At 53.6% G+C, this 17223-nt stretch overlaps 1 protein-coding gene across 7 annotated transcripts; it reads left to right on the top strand.

Moving 5' to 3' along the window:
• Nucleotides 1-258: 258 nt before the first annotated feature.
• Nucleotides 259-16315, top strand: ZMYM3 (zinc finger MYM-type containing 3). 7 transcript variants are annotated; one of them, XM_031660494.1, is made up of 25 exons: nt 259-715; nt 2047-2732; nt 3719-3762; nt 4076-4142; nt 4594-4888; nt 5115-5292; nt 5641-5859; nt 6151-6301; nt 6519-6634; nt 6779-6865; nt 6991-7141; nt 7396-7568; nt 7792-7957; nt 8605-8666; nt 8785-8947; nt 9202-9314; nt 9486-9660; nt 9843-9989; nt 10737-10840; nt 11161-11329; nt 11649-11800; nt 12844-12958; nt 13510-13764; nt 14602-14719; nt 14832-16315. In XM_031660494.1, exons 2-25 carry the CDS (start codon nt 2066-2068, stop codon nt 15022-15024), a joined length of 4080 nt encoding a protein of 1359 aa, XP_031516354.1. In that variant the 5' UTR covers nt 259-715; nt 2047-2065; the 3' UTR covers nt 15025-16315. The 7 variants fall into 7 exon arrangements, with proteins under 7 accessions (XP_031516354.1, XP_021789195.1, XP_031516353.1 ...); XM_021933503.1 differs by having other exon boundaries at nt 8605-8702; XM_031660493.1 differs by having other exon boundaries at nt 4070-4142.
• The last annotated feature ends 908 nt before the right edge of the window (nt 16316-17223 follow it).

Genomic DNA, 17223 nt, shown 5'->3' with positions numbered 1-17223 from the left:
TGGATGCTGGCACACATTTTTTAAAGGCAGTAGGCTTAACGGTAGTGCCACCTACCCCTACTCCACTTCTCTAGCCTAACCTCAGCCACACCCACATGCTAAGGACCATCCAGGAGGGGGGAGCGTGTAGCGCGCCTGCGTGCTCGTGCGCACGAGAAGCAGAGAGACAGAGACGGAGACAAAAAGAGATAGGGGGAGAGAGAGAAAGAGAGAGCGAGAAGAGAGAGACAGACAAGGACAGAAAGGGGGCGGGAGGAGGGAGAGAGAAACAGAGACAGAGACAGAGAGATCAGCCCTGGTGAGGGAGGAAAACTCCAGAGATAATGCAGGGAGCTCCTGCAGGAAGACTCAGGGAGAAGATCCCAGAACTTACCCTAAGACTGTTGAGAGAGTAGGGGGTGGCTTTGCAGGACCTGGCTTGGGGGTCATCAAGCAGTAACGGTTACTGCACAGGCGTTGCCACTGAGCCAGAACCATTTAACCCGACCTGTGTGGCTGGGGATCAAGCTTCAGATACCCCATAACTCTGACTCTCAGACTGTTTTGGGGGCCCCGGGGCTGCAGACAAGGGGAGGAGGGGCACGTGAGGGCTGGGTCCCTGCCTCCCCCCATCCTCCGCTGTCACTCACTACCCCAACAGTCGCCCAGGGGGCGGGCCCCGGAGAGGTGGGGATGGGGGAGGGTAATCTTGGCAGGCGCCTGCTGCATGGCGTAGGTAGGGACTATTGAGGGGGGCGGACGCCGGGGGGGTGAACACGAGTGGGAAGCGAAGAGAGACACGGGGAGGGGGAGGGGACCGGGAACCATTTGAATGAGAGGAGGGGATCACGGGTAGAGTGGGCTCCAGGAGGCAGGGCGGGCAGGGTGTGACGGGGGCCAGACTCTTGAGCCAGGTAAGGGGAGCAGGTGCGTAGATCTGTGTTTTTGGTGGGTGAGCGCACTCAGCCCTTGGATGGAAAGGGGACGCCGCCTTTCCCGGGGGGCCGGCTTCAAAGCTCCAGAGGCTATCTTTTCCTTCTCAACTAACGGGGCCCCGGGCGGGGGCTCAGGCGCCGTCTCCAGTGGCTGTACTCCACTCCGCAATTTCCAGGCGGCCACTGGACTGGGAGTCTCGCGCCGGGGGCCGGCGCTGTCTCGCGAGCCCCCTCCTGGAGCCAGCCAATGGGGTTGGTTGCTGGCACCGCCCGCCCGCCTGGTGCAGAGCGCTGGGCGCTGCGAGCGGCGCTGCCATTTAAAGGGGCCGCGACCCCTGTCCCGGCTGCTAGGGAGGGAGGTGGAGAAGGAGCGCGGGGCCGTCGCTGTCTGCAGTTCCTAGGCTTATGCTACACTGCTCTGCAAGGTAGGGGTCAGACTCTCAAGCCGGGCTCGAACCTAAGCAGGATCTTGTGCTCCAGGAGGCAGTGGGGGGGTCTAAGGAGAGATCGTGGCTCAAAATGTCTTCCACTTAAATGCCACAAGGGTTGGGGGTGGGCAACAGGAGAGGGACTGGGAGGAACAGGCAGGAGAAGGGGACGGGGAGCTGAGGAAGTGGGCGACCTGAGAGAGATTTTGCTGGGGAGAGGGTTTGAGGCTACAGTTTGTGGGGGCAGGGGAGGGCAGGAGGACGCGGGGGAGGGTGAAGGGCCAGACTGGGTGGGTGGGAGCTGGGGGAGCTGGGGGGCTCCAGCAGAGTGGGGAGGGAATAGAAACTGAGATCGCGGGGGCGGGAAAGGCTCCTGGTGGCGACGGCCTTAGGAGACTCTAAGGGGGCGTTCAGCCTGAGTTGCGGGGGGTGAAAGGTAAGGGGGAAGGGAGATGGGGAGTCAAGGGGCCAAGGGGGTGGGCGGGTGGGCAGCCGACTGCCAGTGTGGGCACGGGTGGGCAGGACACCTATTGGGGGGGAGTGGTCATTAGGACTAAAGCCTTCGGAAATGCTTGTAGATTGTGGTGGTGGGGGCTGTTCATGAGAAATCCAAGTGGATGATGGGGTGTGTCTCAGAGCCCATGTAAGAAGGAATTCTGGCTAAGACCACCTCTACTGCCTCCTCTTCTCCTCCTAATCTGCAGTACATATCCAGCCATACTCATGGACCCCAGTGATTTCCCCAGTCCATTTGACCCATTGACCCTGCCAGAGAAGCCCCTGGCTGGAGACCTACCAGTAGACATGGAATTTGGAGAGGATCTGCTGGAATCCCAGACTGCCCCAACTCGAGGATGGGCCCCCCCTGGCCCTTCTCCATCCTCGGGAGCCCTGGACCTGCTTGATACCCCTGCTGGCCTGGAAAAAGACCCTGGAGTCCTGGATGGAGCCACTGAGTTGCTGGGGCTGGGGGGGCTGCTCTATAAAGCCCCCTCTCCCCCGGAGGTGGACCACGGTCCTGAGGGAACCCTGGCATGGGATGCGGGGGATCAGACCCTAGAGCCTGGACCAGGGGGCCAGACCCCTGAGGTGGTACCACCTGATCCGGGGGCTGGGGCAAATTCCTGTTCACCCGAGGGGCTACTAGAGCCTTTGGCTCCAGATTCTCCAATAACCCTGCAGTCCCCACATATTGAAGAGGAGGAGACCACCTCCATAGCTACTGCAAGAAGGGGCTCCCCTGGGCAGGAGGAGGAGCTTCCCCAAGGGCAGCCACAGAGCCCAAATGCCCCCCCTAGCCCTTCAGTGGGAGAGACTCTGGGGGATGGAATCAACAGTTCTCAGACCAAACCTGGGGGCTCTAGCCCCCCTGCACATCCTTCCTTGCCAGGTAGGTTGCCTAATTATCTGGAGAATCAGGGCTGGGAGAGGGTGGTGGTAAGGAGGGGTGGCTATGTGCTTTGGGAAGTAGTGGGGAGGAGGAGGGTGGGGAGATAAGTGTAGGGATGTGTGGGGAAGGACTTGGGGTTTAGGAGGGAGGAGTGGGGTAGTGTGTACAGGAAGATTAAGGAAAGTAGGGGTGGGCACAGGCTGTGGGGGAGGAATGAGGTAAGGTTTCAGGGAGCGTAGGTTGGGAGGAGTGGATTTGGTGGGAAGGGTTCCCTTTTTCCTGCCCCAATGGGCTTTTGGTGCCAGAGTCCGTCCTTCAGGATTTGGAGGAGTACACCAGGCTTCTTGGTTCTAAGACCTTTACAGCTTTTTGGTTCCAGATGGGAGTGGGATTTCTGGGTTTGATGAATGGTAACTAGGTTCTGGAGCCCCTAACAGCATAAGGATTTCAGCAGAGCGGTAGAAATGCAGGGTCTAGGATTGAGTCTGTGATAGGGGAGGGACAACTTTGACTTGAGAGGCTCTAGTTTCTCCCCTCTTCTGCCTAGTGGTGTGCCTCTATCAGGCTGTGACGAGGGTCTTAGGGCTTATATAACCACCTGAATCCAGGGGAAGCTACCCATACATTGATGCTTCCTTTTCCTTTTGCTACCTTTGGGTGGTTGTGTGTGTGTTTCATTGGTAAAATATAAATTCTTAATGAAAGGTATATTACCTGTGTTTCCTTAACCCCCAAGGATTGGGACAGAAAGCTGGTGGGAAGGATAGATTTTTTTTTCATGGAATAGCTGCACGTGCACCCCCCCCCCCCACCTTAGTACAGAGCCTGAGGTAACCCTGAGAGGGGCCCCAAGAAGCCACAGGCACTCGAGTTTTCCCTTTCAGTTTTGAGTAAGTTCTTCCCCAGGAATGGAGGCGGGGGTTGGGCCGGGGAGGGGGTGGTGAGGGCAGGCTCAACATTTAGGCTGCCTTCTGCTTCCTTTGCAGGAGATGGCCTGACTGCGAAGGCGAGTGAGAAGCCGCCTGAACGGGTGAGGGGGAGGGGATTGGAAGGAGTCTGGTTCCCCCTTAGCTCTGGGAAGGACAGACCCTTCATTTTCCCTCCCAGATGTTGTTCTGTAGAGAGTGTGTATAAGGAGAGTTAGGAGGAGGGAGGGAGCACTAGTGTCTACTGCTTGTTGGGGAGAAAGTCCAGCCTCCTTTTCTTCCCTCCTCCTAAGGGCTGGGCCAAGGGTCCCCACTCTCCCTTCCCCCTCCCATCTTCTATCCCCCCCCAAACCCTGTACTAGTGTTAGCCTGGCCAGGGTGTCAGTTTTCCTCCCCTCCCGTCTTTCCAAGGTACAGAAGAGAAGCGAACGCGTTAGGAGAGCAGAACCTCCAAAACCTGAGGTTGTAGATTCCACTGAGAGCAGTAAGTAGGATTTGAGGAAGTGTGACCTGGGAGTTCTGGGTGTGGAAAAGATCCGAAAGTGGCACGCGGCAGGGCATGGATCTTCTAGCTCCTGTAGTCCTGCTCCATGCAGCGCGTGAAGTGCCTGTCTCCGCTATGGGTTGGCATGGGAACCAGGGGCAGTGGGGGAAATTGAAAACAAGAGCAGTGAGAATGGCGAGTTTCCTGTTTCAGCTATGCCATCTCTGTCTCCGAATCTTCTCATTTAGAGCCTCTCCCTTTCCCTCCCTGGGAGGTTACAGAGTAACCAAGGGAGAGAGACACCGAGGTCTTAAAATACTAATGTAACGAGGGCCAGGGTGTAAAGGCCAGAACAACAGAGATCCCAGGAGAGGGACTGAACTGTTGGTCAGGGGATGGTTGGAGACCTGGTTTGGTGGCCTTTCTCATGTCCACCCCCCTACTTTCGCAGTTCCAGTGTCAGATGAGGATTCTGATGCCATGGTAGATGACCCTAATGATGAGGACTTTGTGCCATTCCGGCCCCGGCGCTCTCCTCGCATGTCCCTACGCTCAAGTGTGTCACAAAGGGCCGGGCGCTCTGCAGTGGGCACCAAGATGACTTGTGCACATTGCCGGACACCACTGCAGAAGGGGCAGACTGCCTATCAGCGCAAGGGGCTGCCTCAGCTCTTCTGCTCATCATCCTGCCTCACCACTTTCTCCAAGAAGCCCTCGGGCAAAAAGATCTGTACCTTCTGCAAGAAGTGCGTGAGGGTCTTGGGGGCTGTGCAGAGGGCAGGGATCTGGGCAGGAGTATGAGTAAGACAGACTGTTGGTAAGAACCTAGCAGGATGGAGCTGGGCGAGAGAGCGATGTAGGGAGGGAGTCAGAGTATTTGGCTCTGTGGTCATTGATCCTGGACGAGGGGCGGAAGCTGAGGAAATGAGAGGGTGGTCTTGAGGGAATATTCAAACCTGTTCCCACCTCTAGGGAGATCTGGAACACCAAGGACTCAGTTGTGGCGCAGACTGGTTCCGGAGGCTCCTTCCATGAGTTCTGCACGTCCGTCTGTCTCTCCCTGTATGAGGCCCAGCAGCAGCGCCCGATCCCCCAGTCTGGGGATCCCGCCGATGCCACTCGCTGCAGCATATGCCAGAAGACTGGAGAGGTGAGGACACTCGGTGGGGGCTGATTTACAGAGCCTGGACAGCCCTGACCTGCCCCTCCCATCCTGGGGCTGCAGGGGCCAGGCCCTGTGGAAAGGGGAGTGGGGAGGAAAGGCGGCCATCATGAGGGAGCGTATTCAAGGACAGAGCTTCTCCAGGATGCGCACAGCTGGCCTTCTTTACCTCCCAGGACCTCACCATCAAGTCGGCAGCCTGCGGCGCAGGTTGGGGGGTCCCTGGGCCCACTGTCTGCTGTGAAGGTCTAGGGTGAGGTGGGGGGCTGACCTTGCATTGGGGTGGGCGGTGGTGGCCAGGCCCTAGCTCAGGGTGCGTGTGTGTGTGTGTGGCAGGTCCTGCATGAGGTCAGCAATGGCAGCGTGGTGCACCGGCTCTGCAGCGATTCTTGCTTCTCCAAATTCCGGGCCAACAAGGGACTGAAAACCAACTGTTGTGACCAGTGTGGGGCTTACATCTACACCAAGACCGGGAGCCCTGGCCCTGAGCTCCTCTTCCACGAGGGCCAACAAAAGCGGTTCTGCAACACAACCTGCTTGGGGGCGTATAAGAAGGTGGGGCCGAGGGAGTAGTGCATTAGAGGGCTGTGGAAGGGGGTGTGGTTCTTGGGTGATAAATAAAGGTGGCTGACAGGTCAAGGACTGGGAGAAATAAAACAAATAAAGGGGGTTTCAATTGTATCTGTTATGTTTTATTTTTGAAGCTGGCTGGTGGATACACAGGTCTTTGTTACATCATCATCTATACTTTTTTTGTATGCCTGAAATATTTCATGTTTAAAACATTTAAAAAATAAAAGTGAAGGGACAAATCCAGCCTCAGCCTCTCCTTCCCCATCCTCACAGAAAAACACACGTGTGTACCCATGTGTCTGGTGCAAGACCCTGTGTAAGAACTTTGAGATGCTATCACATGTGGATCGTAATGGCAAGACCAGCTTGTTCTGTTCCCTGTGCTGTACCACTTCTTACAAAGTGAAGCAGGCAGGGCTCACTGGTAGGTGCAAAGCCCTCTTCTCTGAGTCCCCTGCTGGCCTTCTCTCTACCTCCCATACTCCCCTCTTCCAGAGTAATCCCTGCTGCCCGACCTTAGCCCCAACCACATCTCCCCGTGGAATTTCTGTTCGTCTCTTGCACTGCCTTACACCTTCTGTGTGCTCTCTCTCTCCCTCTCTCTTTTTCTTTTCCTCTCTCTCTTTCTCTCTATGCCCCAGGCCCTCCCCGACCCTGCAGCTTCTGCCGCCGCAGCCTCTCTGACCCCTGTTACTACAACAAGGTTGACCGCACAGTCTACCAGTTCTGCAGCCCCAGCTGCTGGACCAAGTTCCAGGTACTCCAGGCCTGGTGTGGTAACATAAAGAGGGTCGGAGAATTGGGGTAGGCAGGCCTGGGCAGAGCAAAGAACAAGCGTGACTCCCCTTCCCCACCGCTGCACACATCTTGCCCCTCCCTTACTTGTCTTCCTTCCCTCCAGCGCACAAGCCCCGAAGGGGGCATTCACCTGAGCTGTCACTACTGCCACAGCCTCTTCAGTGGCAAGCCTGAGGTCTTGGACTGGCAGGTAAGAGCCCCACCCCCACCCACATCTTGCCACATGACCAGACTGTCTGAAGGGGTCCTTCCACTTGGCCCCTGCTGAGGCCAGATGTTACAGCTTATCCTCCCTGCCCTGTGCCCCCACCTCAGGACCAAGTGTTCCAGTTCTGCTGCCGTGATTGCTGTGAGGACTTCAAGCGGCTTCGGGGTGTGGTGTCCCAGTGTGAGCACTGTCGGCAGGAGAAACTCTTGCATGAGAAACTCCGATTCAGCGGAGTGGAGAAGAGCTTCTGCAGCGAAGGTAAGGAGATGGGGAAGGGCAGGAGACACGTAACTCCCAACCAGGGAGAATGGAGGAGAAGGGAGGGAGGCTGGGAAAGTGGTCCGTGAGGCAGAGCCTTCCGCCCGGGATGCTCTACCCCCATCTCCCCTAAAGCTTTGGGCACAACGGGCTGCTTAGAGAGAGGTTTCAGGTGTAGCACCTTGAAAAGGTTGGGTCTCTTGCCCTTGGGTATCTGTGTCTCTGGACTCTCTTTCCTCTTCCCCTCTTTCCAGGCTGTGTGCTGCTGTACAAACAGGACTTCACTAAGAAGCTGGGCTTGTGCTGTATCACTTGTACTTACTGCTCCCAGACTTGCCAGCGCGGAGTCACTGAGCAACTGGATGGCAGCACCTGGGACTTCTGCAGTGAGGACTGTAAAAGCAAGTACCTGCTGTGGTACTGCAAGGTAAGGAGGGTCAGCACGTGAGCGAGGTGGGAAAGAGGGCGGCGGGGAGCACAGGCTGTGGTACTAAGCTCGGGGTGTGGACAGATCTCCAGGCAGGGCAGCCAGCCTTCCATCTCTAAGCCGGCCCGATCTCCAAGCGGAGGAGCGTGGCTTATCCTAGGGGAAAGAAAGGGCCCAACGCATTTTAGGGAGGCAGGTCTGACCATCCTTTTGACATGCTCAGGCTGCCCGGTGCCATGCCTGTAAGCGCCAGGGGAAGCTGCTGGAGACCATCCACTGGCGTGGGCAGATCCGTCATTTCTGCAACCAGCAGTGTCTTCTGCGCTTCTATAGCCAGCAGAACCAACCCAACCTGGATACCCAGAGTGGGCCCGAGAGCCTCCTGAACAGTGAGTCCCGGGCAGGGGGTACACTCTGTTAGAGGGGGCCTGGACTCTCCTAATCCTAAGCCTAGCCCCTTTCTCCTTCCTCTTGCATTCACCTCATCCCTGGCCAGATAGGGTGCTAGTACTGTGAACTGTATTCTCTTTTAGCTTCCGAACCCTGCAGGTTCGGAAGGGGAAGTCTTATTTAAAACTTCTTGGAGTTAGCGTCTACTGATTGTCTATGAAATGTATATTATTAGGGAGTGGGCGCCTATCCTGATAGGATGGGGCATATAGGGGTTACGGTTACTTTTCTGAGATAAGGAAATCTCAGCATAAACTCTATCTTTAGTGAGACTGAAGACTGCCATTTCTAGAATGTTGCCCCTGCCCCTCCACAACTCCAGGGATACCCAGGCTATCTAAATGGAAGGTCTCAATTGTGGGTTTTTGGGGAAAATGTAATGTTTCATTCTCAAGGAGCAAAGAGTCTTTTAGGCTACTATTGCTGGGGCACAGAGGAGACTAGATCTGGGATGGCAAGGGGGGCAAATCCTAGAACTTCCCATCTGTATTTGGTGTACCTGTTAATGAAGCTCTCCTGGAACAGGGGTAAGGAAAATGGAGAGCTAGTCCCTTGGATGAGAGCGTTCATTTGTTTTGATCTACAGGTCAGTCTCCTGAGTCAAAACCCCAGACACCCTCTCAAACCAAAGTGGAGAACAGCAACACAGTGAGGACCCCAGAGGAAAATGGGAATTTGGGCAAGGTCGGGGCAAAAGCCAAGGGGGAGGATAATCTCAGAGTGGGGTACGGCAGTTGGCGGCACAAATGTTCCTTTTTCTTTGCAGATCCCTGTGAAGACCCGATCAGCTCCCACGGCTCCCACCCCTCCTCCACCCCCACCGCCCCCAGCAACACCCCGCAAAAACAAGGCTGCCATGTGTAAGCCGCTGATGCAGAATCGGGGCGTCTCCTGCAAGGTGGAGATGAAGTCCAAAGGGAGTCAGACAGGTGAGCCAGGGTACCTCGATGCCACAGGCTGTATTCCGGAGTCCTAGGCCTGCCAGCCCTATGTCTGTGAGCTGGACAAGGGGATTCCTTAGGTAGCTGAAGCCTCATGCATATGGTTGTCCTAAAATCGTAGAGGTGTCTTTCAGCCATTGCTTCAAGGGCAGTTTTGTGACACTGAGCACGTTAGAGCTTTTGGCGGGTCCGATGTGATCAGTCCAGCAGGGTCTCTGAGAAGATCCCTTTCTCGTCCACAGAAGAGTGGAAGCCACAGGTGATTGTGCTGCCCATCCCAGTGCCCATCTTCGTGCCAGTGCCTATGCATCTGTACTGCCAGAAAGTCCCGGTGCCTTTCTCGATGCCTATCCCGGTAAGTTTCCCTGCCCTTCCTGGCTGGGTCCTCCTTTCCCCTTCCAGGTTTGAGATCCACCCTTTCCCCTTACTCTCATCAACTGTTCCCTTTCACTCTCATCATCTGTCCCCCCCTTCCCCCCAACTGCTGGTGTGGTTCTTGGCATTTAGTTGGGATTCGTGCCTCCAGGTGCCTGTGCCCATGTTCTTGCCCACTACCTTGGAGAGCACAGACAAGATTGTAGAGACCATTGAGGAGCTGAAGGTGAAGATCCCTTCCAACCCCTTGGAGGCCGACATCCTGGCTATGGCAGAAATGATTGCAGAGGCTGAGGAGTTAGACAAGGCCTCATCTGACCTTTGTGGTATGCCATAGATGGTGGCGATGAGGGAGACAGGGTGCTACCAGCGTGTGTCTGCCCGAGGGGGAGCTATTGGTGATCTTGGTGCCTAGTAGAATGGGAGGATAGTTGGGATCAGCCCCTGAAAGCTTGTGAGGGTGCTAGCAGGAGCTTGTAGCCACTGAGCCCACTTCTCTGCTTCCCAGATCTTGTGAGCAACCAGAGTGCAGAGGGACTCCTGGAAGACTGTGACCTGTTTGGGCCTGCTCGAGATGATGTCCTGGCCATGGCAGTCAAGATGGCCAATGTCTTGGATGAGCCTGGGCAAGACTTGGAGGCAGACTTCCCTAAGAGTGAGTAAGATTGGAGCCGTGCCCACTGGGTATGGTAGCATTCGTGCCATCAGGAAGGGAATGTTCCTTGTGTCCCTGAGTATGACCCTGAAAAGTGTTCATTGTGATTCTAAGACAGAAGGTTCTCACAGGGAGCAGTGCCAGAGATACCAGGACAGGTGCATTCTTTTAGACTTCTGAGTCATGCTTTTTTTTAAAATTATTTTTAAACTGTAAAAAAACATAAAAATTTCACTATGTTCGGCCAGGCGCGGTGGCTCAAGCCTGTAATCCCAGCACTTTGGGAGGCCGAGACGGGCGGATCACAGGGTCAGGAGATCGAGACCATCCTGGCTAACACGGTTAAACCCTGTCTCTACTAAAAAAATACAAAAAACTAGCTGGGCGTGGTGGCGGGCGCCTGTAGTCCCAGCTACTCGGGAGGCTGAGGCAGGAAACCCAGGAGGCGGAGCTTGCAGTGAGCCGAGGTTGCGCCACTGCACTCCAGCCTGGGTGACAGAGGGAGACTCCGTCTCAAAAAAAAAAAAAAAAAAAAAAAATTTTTCACTATGTTCAACATGTTTACAGTTCAGTAGTTCACATTGCTGTGTTTTGTGTTTCTGTGACTCTGAGCATGCTTTTTGGTATAGCTTTACTGGTTCCTTTGGCTCATCTAGTGTCAAGTGGGCAAGTAGCAGGGGTGGGGCAGGAGGGCTGCAGGGTTGAGATCTTAAGAAATTTATTTCTTCTTTCTTTCCTTTTTATTAGATCCTCTGGACATTAATCCCAGTGTAGACTTCCTCTTTGATTGTGGCCTGGTAGGGCCTGAGGATGTGTCTACTGAACAAGACCTTCCCCGAACCATGAGGAAGGTAGGGCTGGGGCTACCATATGTACAAAAGAAGAATGGAGGCCCAAAGGGGAGAGGATGTGAGAGCCAAGCCAGCAACCATAGTTTGACCTTCCCTAACCTCCTTTCTCCAACACTAGAAGTACTGAGATAAAGCCAAACTTTACTCTTCCCCCATTTCACAAGGTCATCAAAGCTATTCCTGGGGCTCTGTGCTGTGGAAGCTTGCTGTGTACTTACATCAGCCCCTGCCCCGGCCAGCAGTAAATATGGTGCTACTAGCTTTCTCACCTTGCCTCTGGCCTTATCTCTGCCATGCCCCTGCTTTCTCTTCTCCTCCAGGGTCAAAAGCGGCTGGTGCTTTCCGAAAGCTGCTCCCGGGACTCCATGAGCAGTCAGCCTAGTTGTACCGGGCTCAACTATTCATATGGTGTCAATGCTTGGAAGTGCTGGGTGCAGTCCAAATATGCCAATGGAGAAACCAGCAAGGGTGATGAGCTGCGCTTTGGCCGTAAGTACTTGGGGTTGGGGGTAGGGGAGGGCAAAGACAGGGAGGAGGAGGGGAAAGGGAAGAAGGGGCTGGGCCTGTGATTCAGCTGAAGATGTCTAGGAGTGATAAGGGTGTGATGACTTAAGGATGCCCTGTGAAGATGGGGAGGAGTTGTAGATTAAAGGAAATGCTGTCTAGGTTCAAGGTTAGGGGCTCTTTCTGTAATTGTTCAGGAGCTAGGCATGACTAAGGGATGAAGGGGTTAATGGTGGTGGAGCTAAGTGAAATTCTCCATGTAGAGTTTTTCTTAATCCTGTCCCTGCACAACATATCACTGCAGCCAAACCCATGCGTATCAAAGAGGATATTCTCGCCTGCTCAGCTGCTGAGCTCAACTACGGTCTGGCCCAGTTTGTGAGAGAAATCACTCGGCCCAATGGTGAACGATACGAACCTGACAGTATCTACTATTTGTGTCTTGGCATCCAGCAGGTACCTCTCATGCACCACCTTGCTTCCTGTCACTCTTAACACAGCAGGCAGGGTCTAACCAGAAATGATTCTGGGTTGGGCACGGTGGCTAACGCCTGTAATCCCAACACTTTGGGAGGCTGAGGCAGGAGGATCGCTTCAAGCCAGGAGTTTGAGACTAGCCTGGGCAACAAAGTGATACCGCATCTCTACCCAAAAAATATTTAATGAAAAAAAAAAGCAATTATTCTGTTGCACTCCCTGTTCCTCATCTTGTCCCCTACCTCAAGCAGGCGGCTTGCCTTTAATCTCCTATTCCAAATAGAACATGAGATATCAATACTTTTCTAAAATCAAAACTGCATTCCAGGACTGTTGGCCAAGGAGCAGTCTTCATTACTATCCAGGTCCCCTTTGTAGTATTTAAGCCCAGTCTAGGAGGGGAGGGATGGGTGGAGCTGGGATCCTTGAGTGCTGGCGTAATGTTTAGTTCCCCCTGGGAGAAGTCAACCACGTATTACCTGACAAGGAGGTGTGGGCTTCTAAAGAACATCTCCCGCCGGGCGCGGTGGCTCAAGCCTGTAATCCCAGCACTTTGGGAGGCCGAGGCGGGTGGATCACGAGGTCAGGAGATCGAGACCATCCTGGCTAACATGGTGAAACCCCGTCTCTACTAAAAATACAAAAAAATAGCCGGGCGAGGTGGCGGGCGCCTGTAGTCCCAGCTACTCGGAGGCTGAGGCGGGAGAATGGCGTGAACCCAGGAGGCGGAGCTTGCAGTGAGCCGAGATCGCGCCACTGCACTCCAGCCTGGGCGACACAGCGAGACTCCGTCTCAAAAAAAAAAGAACATCTCCTCCAAGCCTCCTCCTCTTCCAGCAAAGCCTGAGTAGCGCAGAGCTGTAGGTATACCTGGGGGAAAGCACTCAAGGCCACCTAATCAAGCAACTGTTTCCCATCGTCTCCTAATGATTGACAACACCATACCTGGGGGCTTCAGCATCATCATCTTTCTTCGAGGACCTACAGTCTAGCCTTATGTGTGTCTGTTTTTCTTTCCCCAGTACTTGCTGGAAAATAACCGGATGGTGAACATTTTCACGGACCTTTACTACCTGACTTTCGTTCAAGAACTCAATAAGTCTCTGAGTACCTGGCAGCCCACACTCCTCCCCAACAGTAAGGGACAGGGACGTAGCAACCCCTACACACCCTTTTTCCATTCTTCCAATCCACCATCCCAAGACTCCTGTGCTCTTTGGTCTGCCACTCTTCACAAAGGGCCCGAGGGCAGGAGCGTGTAGCTGGATGCCTCAGGGTTTAGAGTTAAAGGAGCATAGGAGCGCCTGTTCTTGAACATGAGGAGGGGATCAAGACTTAGGTCTGAAGAGCTATCTCTAGGACCAGAAAAAGATGGCCTGGGTTTGGGTGGTAAGTAAAGAAAGAGAGCAAGAAATCGTGGGACTCCTCAAGGTTTACATTTATTTACCTGTCTACAACTTGAGGGTGGTGAGAGACGTTCCAAATGCAGGAGTGGAAAGTATGTATTATTTAAAGCCCTGTCCCACTGTGTAGTGTAGCAAGTGTAGCAAAGTGACAGTGTTTTATATATGAAGGTTACTCACCAAATGAGAATGGTGTGGGAAATGAGCAGGGCACATGGGATGGGAAGTGGTTGGGTTTGGGCAGCCACTCCCTCCTGACCCGCCTCTCCCCCTTGACCATTGTAGATACGGTGTTCTCTCGAGTGGAGGAGGAGCACCTCTGGGAGTGTAAGCAACTGGGGGTCTACTCGCCCTTTGTCCTCCTCAACACCCTCATGTTCTTCAACACTAAGTTTTTTGGGCTGCAGACAGCTGAGGAACACATGCAACTCTCCTTCACCAATGTGGTGCGGCAGTCCCGCAAGTGTACCACCCCTCGGGGCACCACCAAGGTGGTGAGCATCCGCTACTATGCCCCAGTCCGCCAGAGGAAAGGGCGAGGTACGAGGCTGCCCCCTCCCCTGTGCTTTTGCCCCTTCTCTGCCTTCGCCTTCCATGCCCTGCCATAACCCACCATACGTGCCAGGTCGGCCCTCTCCTTGGCCCCTAGCTTCCCTCTCCTTCCGTTGCTGTGTGCAGAAAGGGTAGAAACGGCCAGTCCTCCGACTTGATGGGCAGTGGCTGTCGCATAAATAGGAGGTCACCCTGTGACCTCTCTCCCCCCTTTCCTCATTTAAGACAGTTTACTTGCTTGCTTGCTTTTTCTGGGTGGTGGACAGGTAGGAAACCTTTGGGTGTGTTTGACTGTGGCGGGGGGGTAGACTGAATGAATGACAGGCTTTCTCTGATTCTTTGCTGTCAGGCCTAACAACAACTGCACCTTGGTTTCCATTTTTTCTGTTCCTGGATTTCTGTCCTGTCTGAGTGCAGTTCCCAAGGTCCCTTCTCTGGACCCATGCTTCTACCTGGACTAATGCGCGAGGGGTTGGGGCCATTGCTGTTTCTCTATCCCAGAAGGCAAGCCCGCCCTTGCAGTAGGGTCTGTTTTATCAGGTTTTTTGAATAACTTCTGAGATCACCTCTTCAAGACAGCAACTTGGGGGAGATTTTAAAGAGAGTCTTTGGCAGTGGGAACCGGGGAGGGTTGCATAACAACAGCTCGACAGGATGTTGGGTTGGCGTGAGAGAGGGAGACTGACCTCTTCTTCCACCTCTCCATCTTGATGAGACTGTAATTTGTGTCGTGATGCCTTCTCCCTGTGCCCTGGACTGTGCTCTTGAATGAGGCTCGTGAAGCCTGTGCTCTTAATGAGTCTGAGTCATTTCCCTCCCCTACAGACACGGGTCCTGGAAAACGGAAGAGAGAAGATGAAGCCCCTATCTTAGAGCAGCGTGAGAACCGCATGAATCCTCTCCGCTGCCCTGTCAAGTTCTATGAATTCTATCTCTCAAAATGGTGAGTTGGTGGGTTGGCAGGAAGAGCGTTAGCATGGGGACCCGAGGGATCTACTTTGCCTTGGTACTGATCTTCTGTCCTGCCATCCCCACCCCCACCCCCGACGTTGCAGTCCTGAAAGCCTCCGGACTCGCAACGATGTGTTCTACCTGCAACCGGAAAGGTCCTGCATCGCCGAGTCACCTCTCTGGTATTCTGTGATCCCCATGGACCGCAGCATGTTGGAGAGCATGCTCAATCGCATCCTGGCTGTGCGCGAGATTTATGAGGAACTGGGTCGTCCTGGGGAGGAAGACCTGGACTGAGCTCGTGTGCCATCCATATCCATCTTTCACATCAATGTCTGTCCTGTGGTCATGTCCCTCAGGGTGACAGGCCCAGGAACCAATGCTACTCATTCTGAAGGGCCCTGACTGCTCCTTTCCGCTCACCCATTCCCTGCCTTCTCTAGGAACCCTGGCTTTTATCTTCTTCCATACCACTTGACAACCATGGGGCCCCGGTCTTCTGTACTCAGGGGCTGGTCTCCCAGTGATGGGCAAAAGCCAGCTTGCCCGTTTTCTTTATGCTTCAGAGTAAACCCCTCCTTCTGGGTCCAGACTCTGGGTGGAGTGTTAATAGCTCTGGTGATCCTGTTGGCTTTGGGTTTCCTGACCCATCCCGCATAGGTAAAGCCTCTTGTTCCCAGGCATGACCTAGGGAAAAACCCAGCTGCCTTCTCTGCCCTGTGCCCACTCCCTTCTCTACTCTTCCCCAGCACCACGCAAAAAGGTCTCATCTGAAAGGTATGAAATAAACAATGAAAGCGATGAGGGGACCATTTACATAAAACACAGAGCTTAGACACTCTTCCCCTCCTATGAAATAATTGGTTGTTGGCACCCTCTCACCACCGCGTATCCCTCACCCCCCCGGCAAGCACCAACCCTTGGTGCTGCAGTTTTTAAAATCTTCCAAATGCCTTTTTTTCCTCAGAGGCAGAGAATGACTAAGTACGGGGAGCAGACTCCTGTTGTGCAGACTCCTGTCCCCTTGGTTTCTGTGTTTGTCTCTCTGCCATCTTAGGTTGCCATGAGCCATGGTGTCAACATGCTTAGCCCCCTCTGTAACTGCCTCCCTTTAGTTCAATGGACAGAGCTCCCAAGGCAAAAACTACCTTCTGACTTGGGTTGAGGCTGGGTTCCCCTCTATTATTCCCCCATCATAAGAGCCAGGCCAAGCCTGTGGGGGCTTGAGTCATGCAGGATGGGATCTGTGGTCAAAGGACAGGCGAGGAGCTGTGGGCACAGGGCCTGCCCCACTGCCTACATCTTCTCTCTTCCCCATCTTGCCTTGGAGGTCCTAGAAAACAATTAACTTCTGGCAAAGGGGGTACCCAGTTCTTTCCCTGTTGACTTTGCTGTTTCCCAGGCTCCTTTTTGTGTTTTTATAACTGTCACCAGTTAGCCACTGTTTAAATTGTATATATTGTTCTGAGGCGCCTGGCCTGTCCCTTCAGTGAGCCATGCCCACCCTTGTGTTGTAGTGAAAAACTGTTGTCACGACTAACCTTCTGTCTCTGAAATTGTTTGTTTCAAATAAAGAGTTAAAATTGTCTTTGGTCTTTTGTCTTTTCTGGCTGATGGATATAGAGGAGCAACACTGGATAACATCAAATCTCTCCAAGTGTAAACAAGTCAGGTGTTTGAGAATCATTCTTACTTTATTGTCTTACTTTGAATGTACTGGGAATGTGGTCTTTTTTTTTATAACAAGTTTCCAAACACTTAAGGAAAAAAAATACTCACTAGCCATGTATTAAGGACCTATTATGTTTAAAGACCTAGATTACATGCTTCAAAAAAGACAAAGACTGGTTAGACCAGGATCCAATCCCCAGCAGGCTCCCAGGCTATAGGGGAGACCAAATAGTACACAATTAGTCGTAATACAGGCAGAATAAAATGAATAGTGCTATGGGAGGACAGGAATAAATTACTCCAGGTTTACAGGGAGGCTGGGTGCGGTGGCTTGCGTCTGTAATCCAGTACTTTGGGAGGCTAAGGTGGGAGGATCCCTTGAGCCCAGGAGTTCAAGACTAGCCTGGGCAACATGGCAAAACCCCATCTCTAATAAAAATACAAGAATTAACTGGGCGTGGTGGCGCACGCCAGTAGTCACAGCCATTGAGGAAGCTGAGGCTGGGGAGGATGGTTATAACGCCTGGGAGGCGAGGTTGCAGTGATCACCCCACTGCACCCATTCTGGGTGACGGAGTGAAACCCTGTCTCAAAAACAGACAAAACACATTTATAGGGAGGCTATGTGAGGGTTTACCAAGGGAGGTGGAATTAGACCTGGGCCTCAAAGACAAAGTGGAAAGGGTTGGGAGGCCACAGATGTAGGGGTGGGAAGTGCAAGGCTGAGATTTTTCCAACCAAGGGGTGGTAGGCTCAGATCTATTTCTTTAGGGAGACAATCCCCAGAACAATATGAAGAATAACGAGTGGGAGTAGGCCTGGAAG

The sequence above is a fragment of the Papio anubis genome, chromosome X (genome assembly GCF_008728515.1).
Source record: "Papio anubis isolate 15944 chromosome X, Panubis1.0, whole genome shotgun sequence".
Taxonomy (NCBI): Eukaryota; Metazoa; Chordata; class Mammalia; order Primates; family Cercopithecidae; genus Papio; species Papio anubis.
This window is presented reverse-complemented; position numbering and strand designations above follow the sequence as displayed.

Excerpts from the sequence above, each read along its gene's own strand:
- ZMYM3 (XM_021933500.1), top strand. The coding sequence starts at position 2,066 with ATGGACCCCAGTGATTTCCCCAGTCCATTTGACCCATTGACCCTGCCA. Across the intron at positions 8,703-8,784 it reads AAAATGGGAATTTGGGCAAG|ATCCCTGTGAAGACCCGATC; the intron begins GTCGGGGCAAAA and ends TTTTCTTTGCAG. Across the intron at positions 12,959-13,509 it reads GCCCACACTCCTCCCCAACA|ATACGGTGTTCTCTCGAGTG; the intron begins GTAAGGGACAGG and ends TGACCATTGTAG.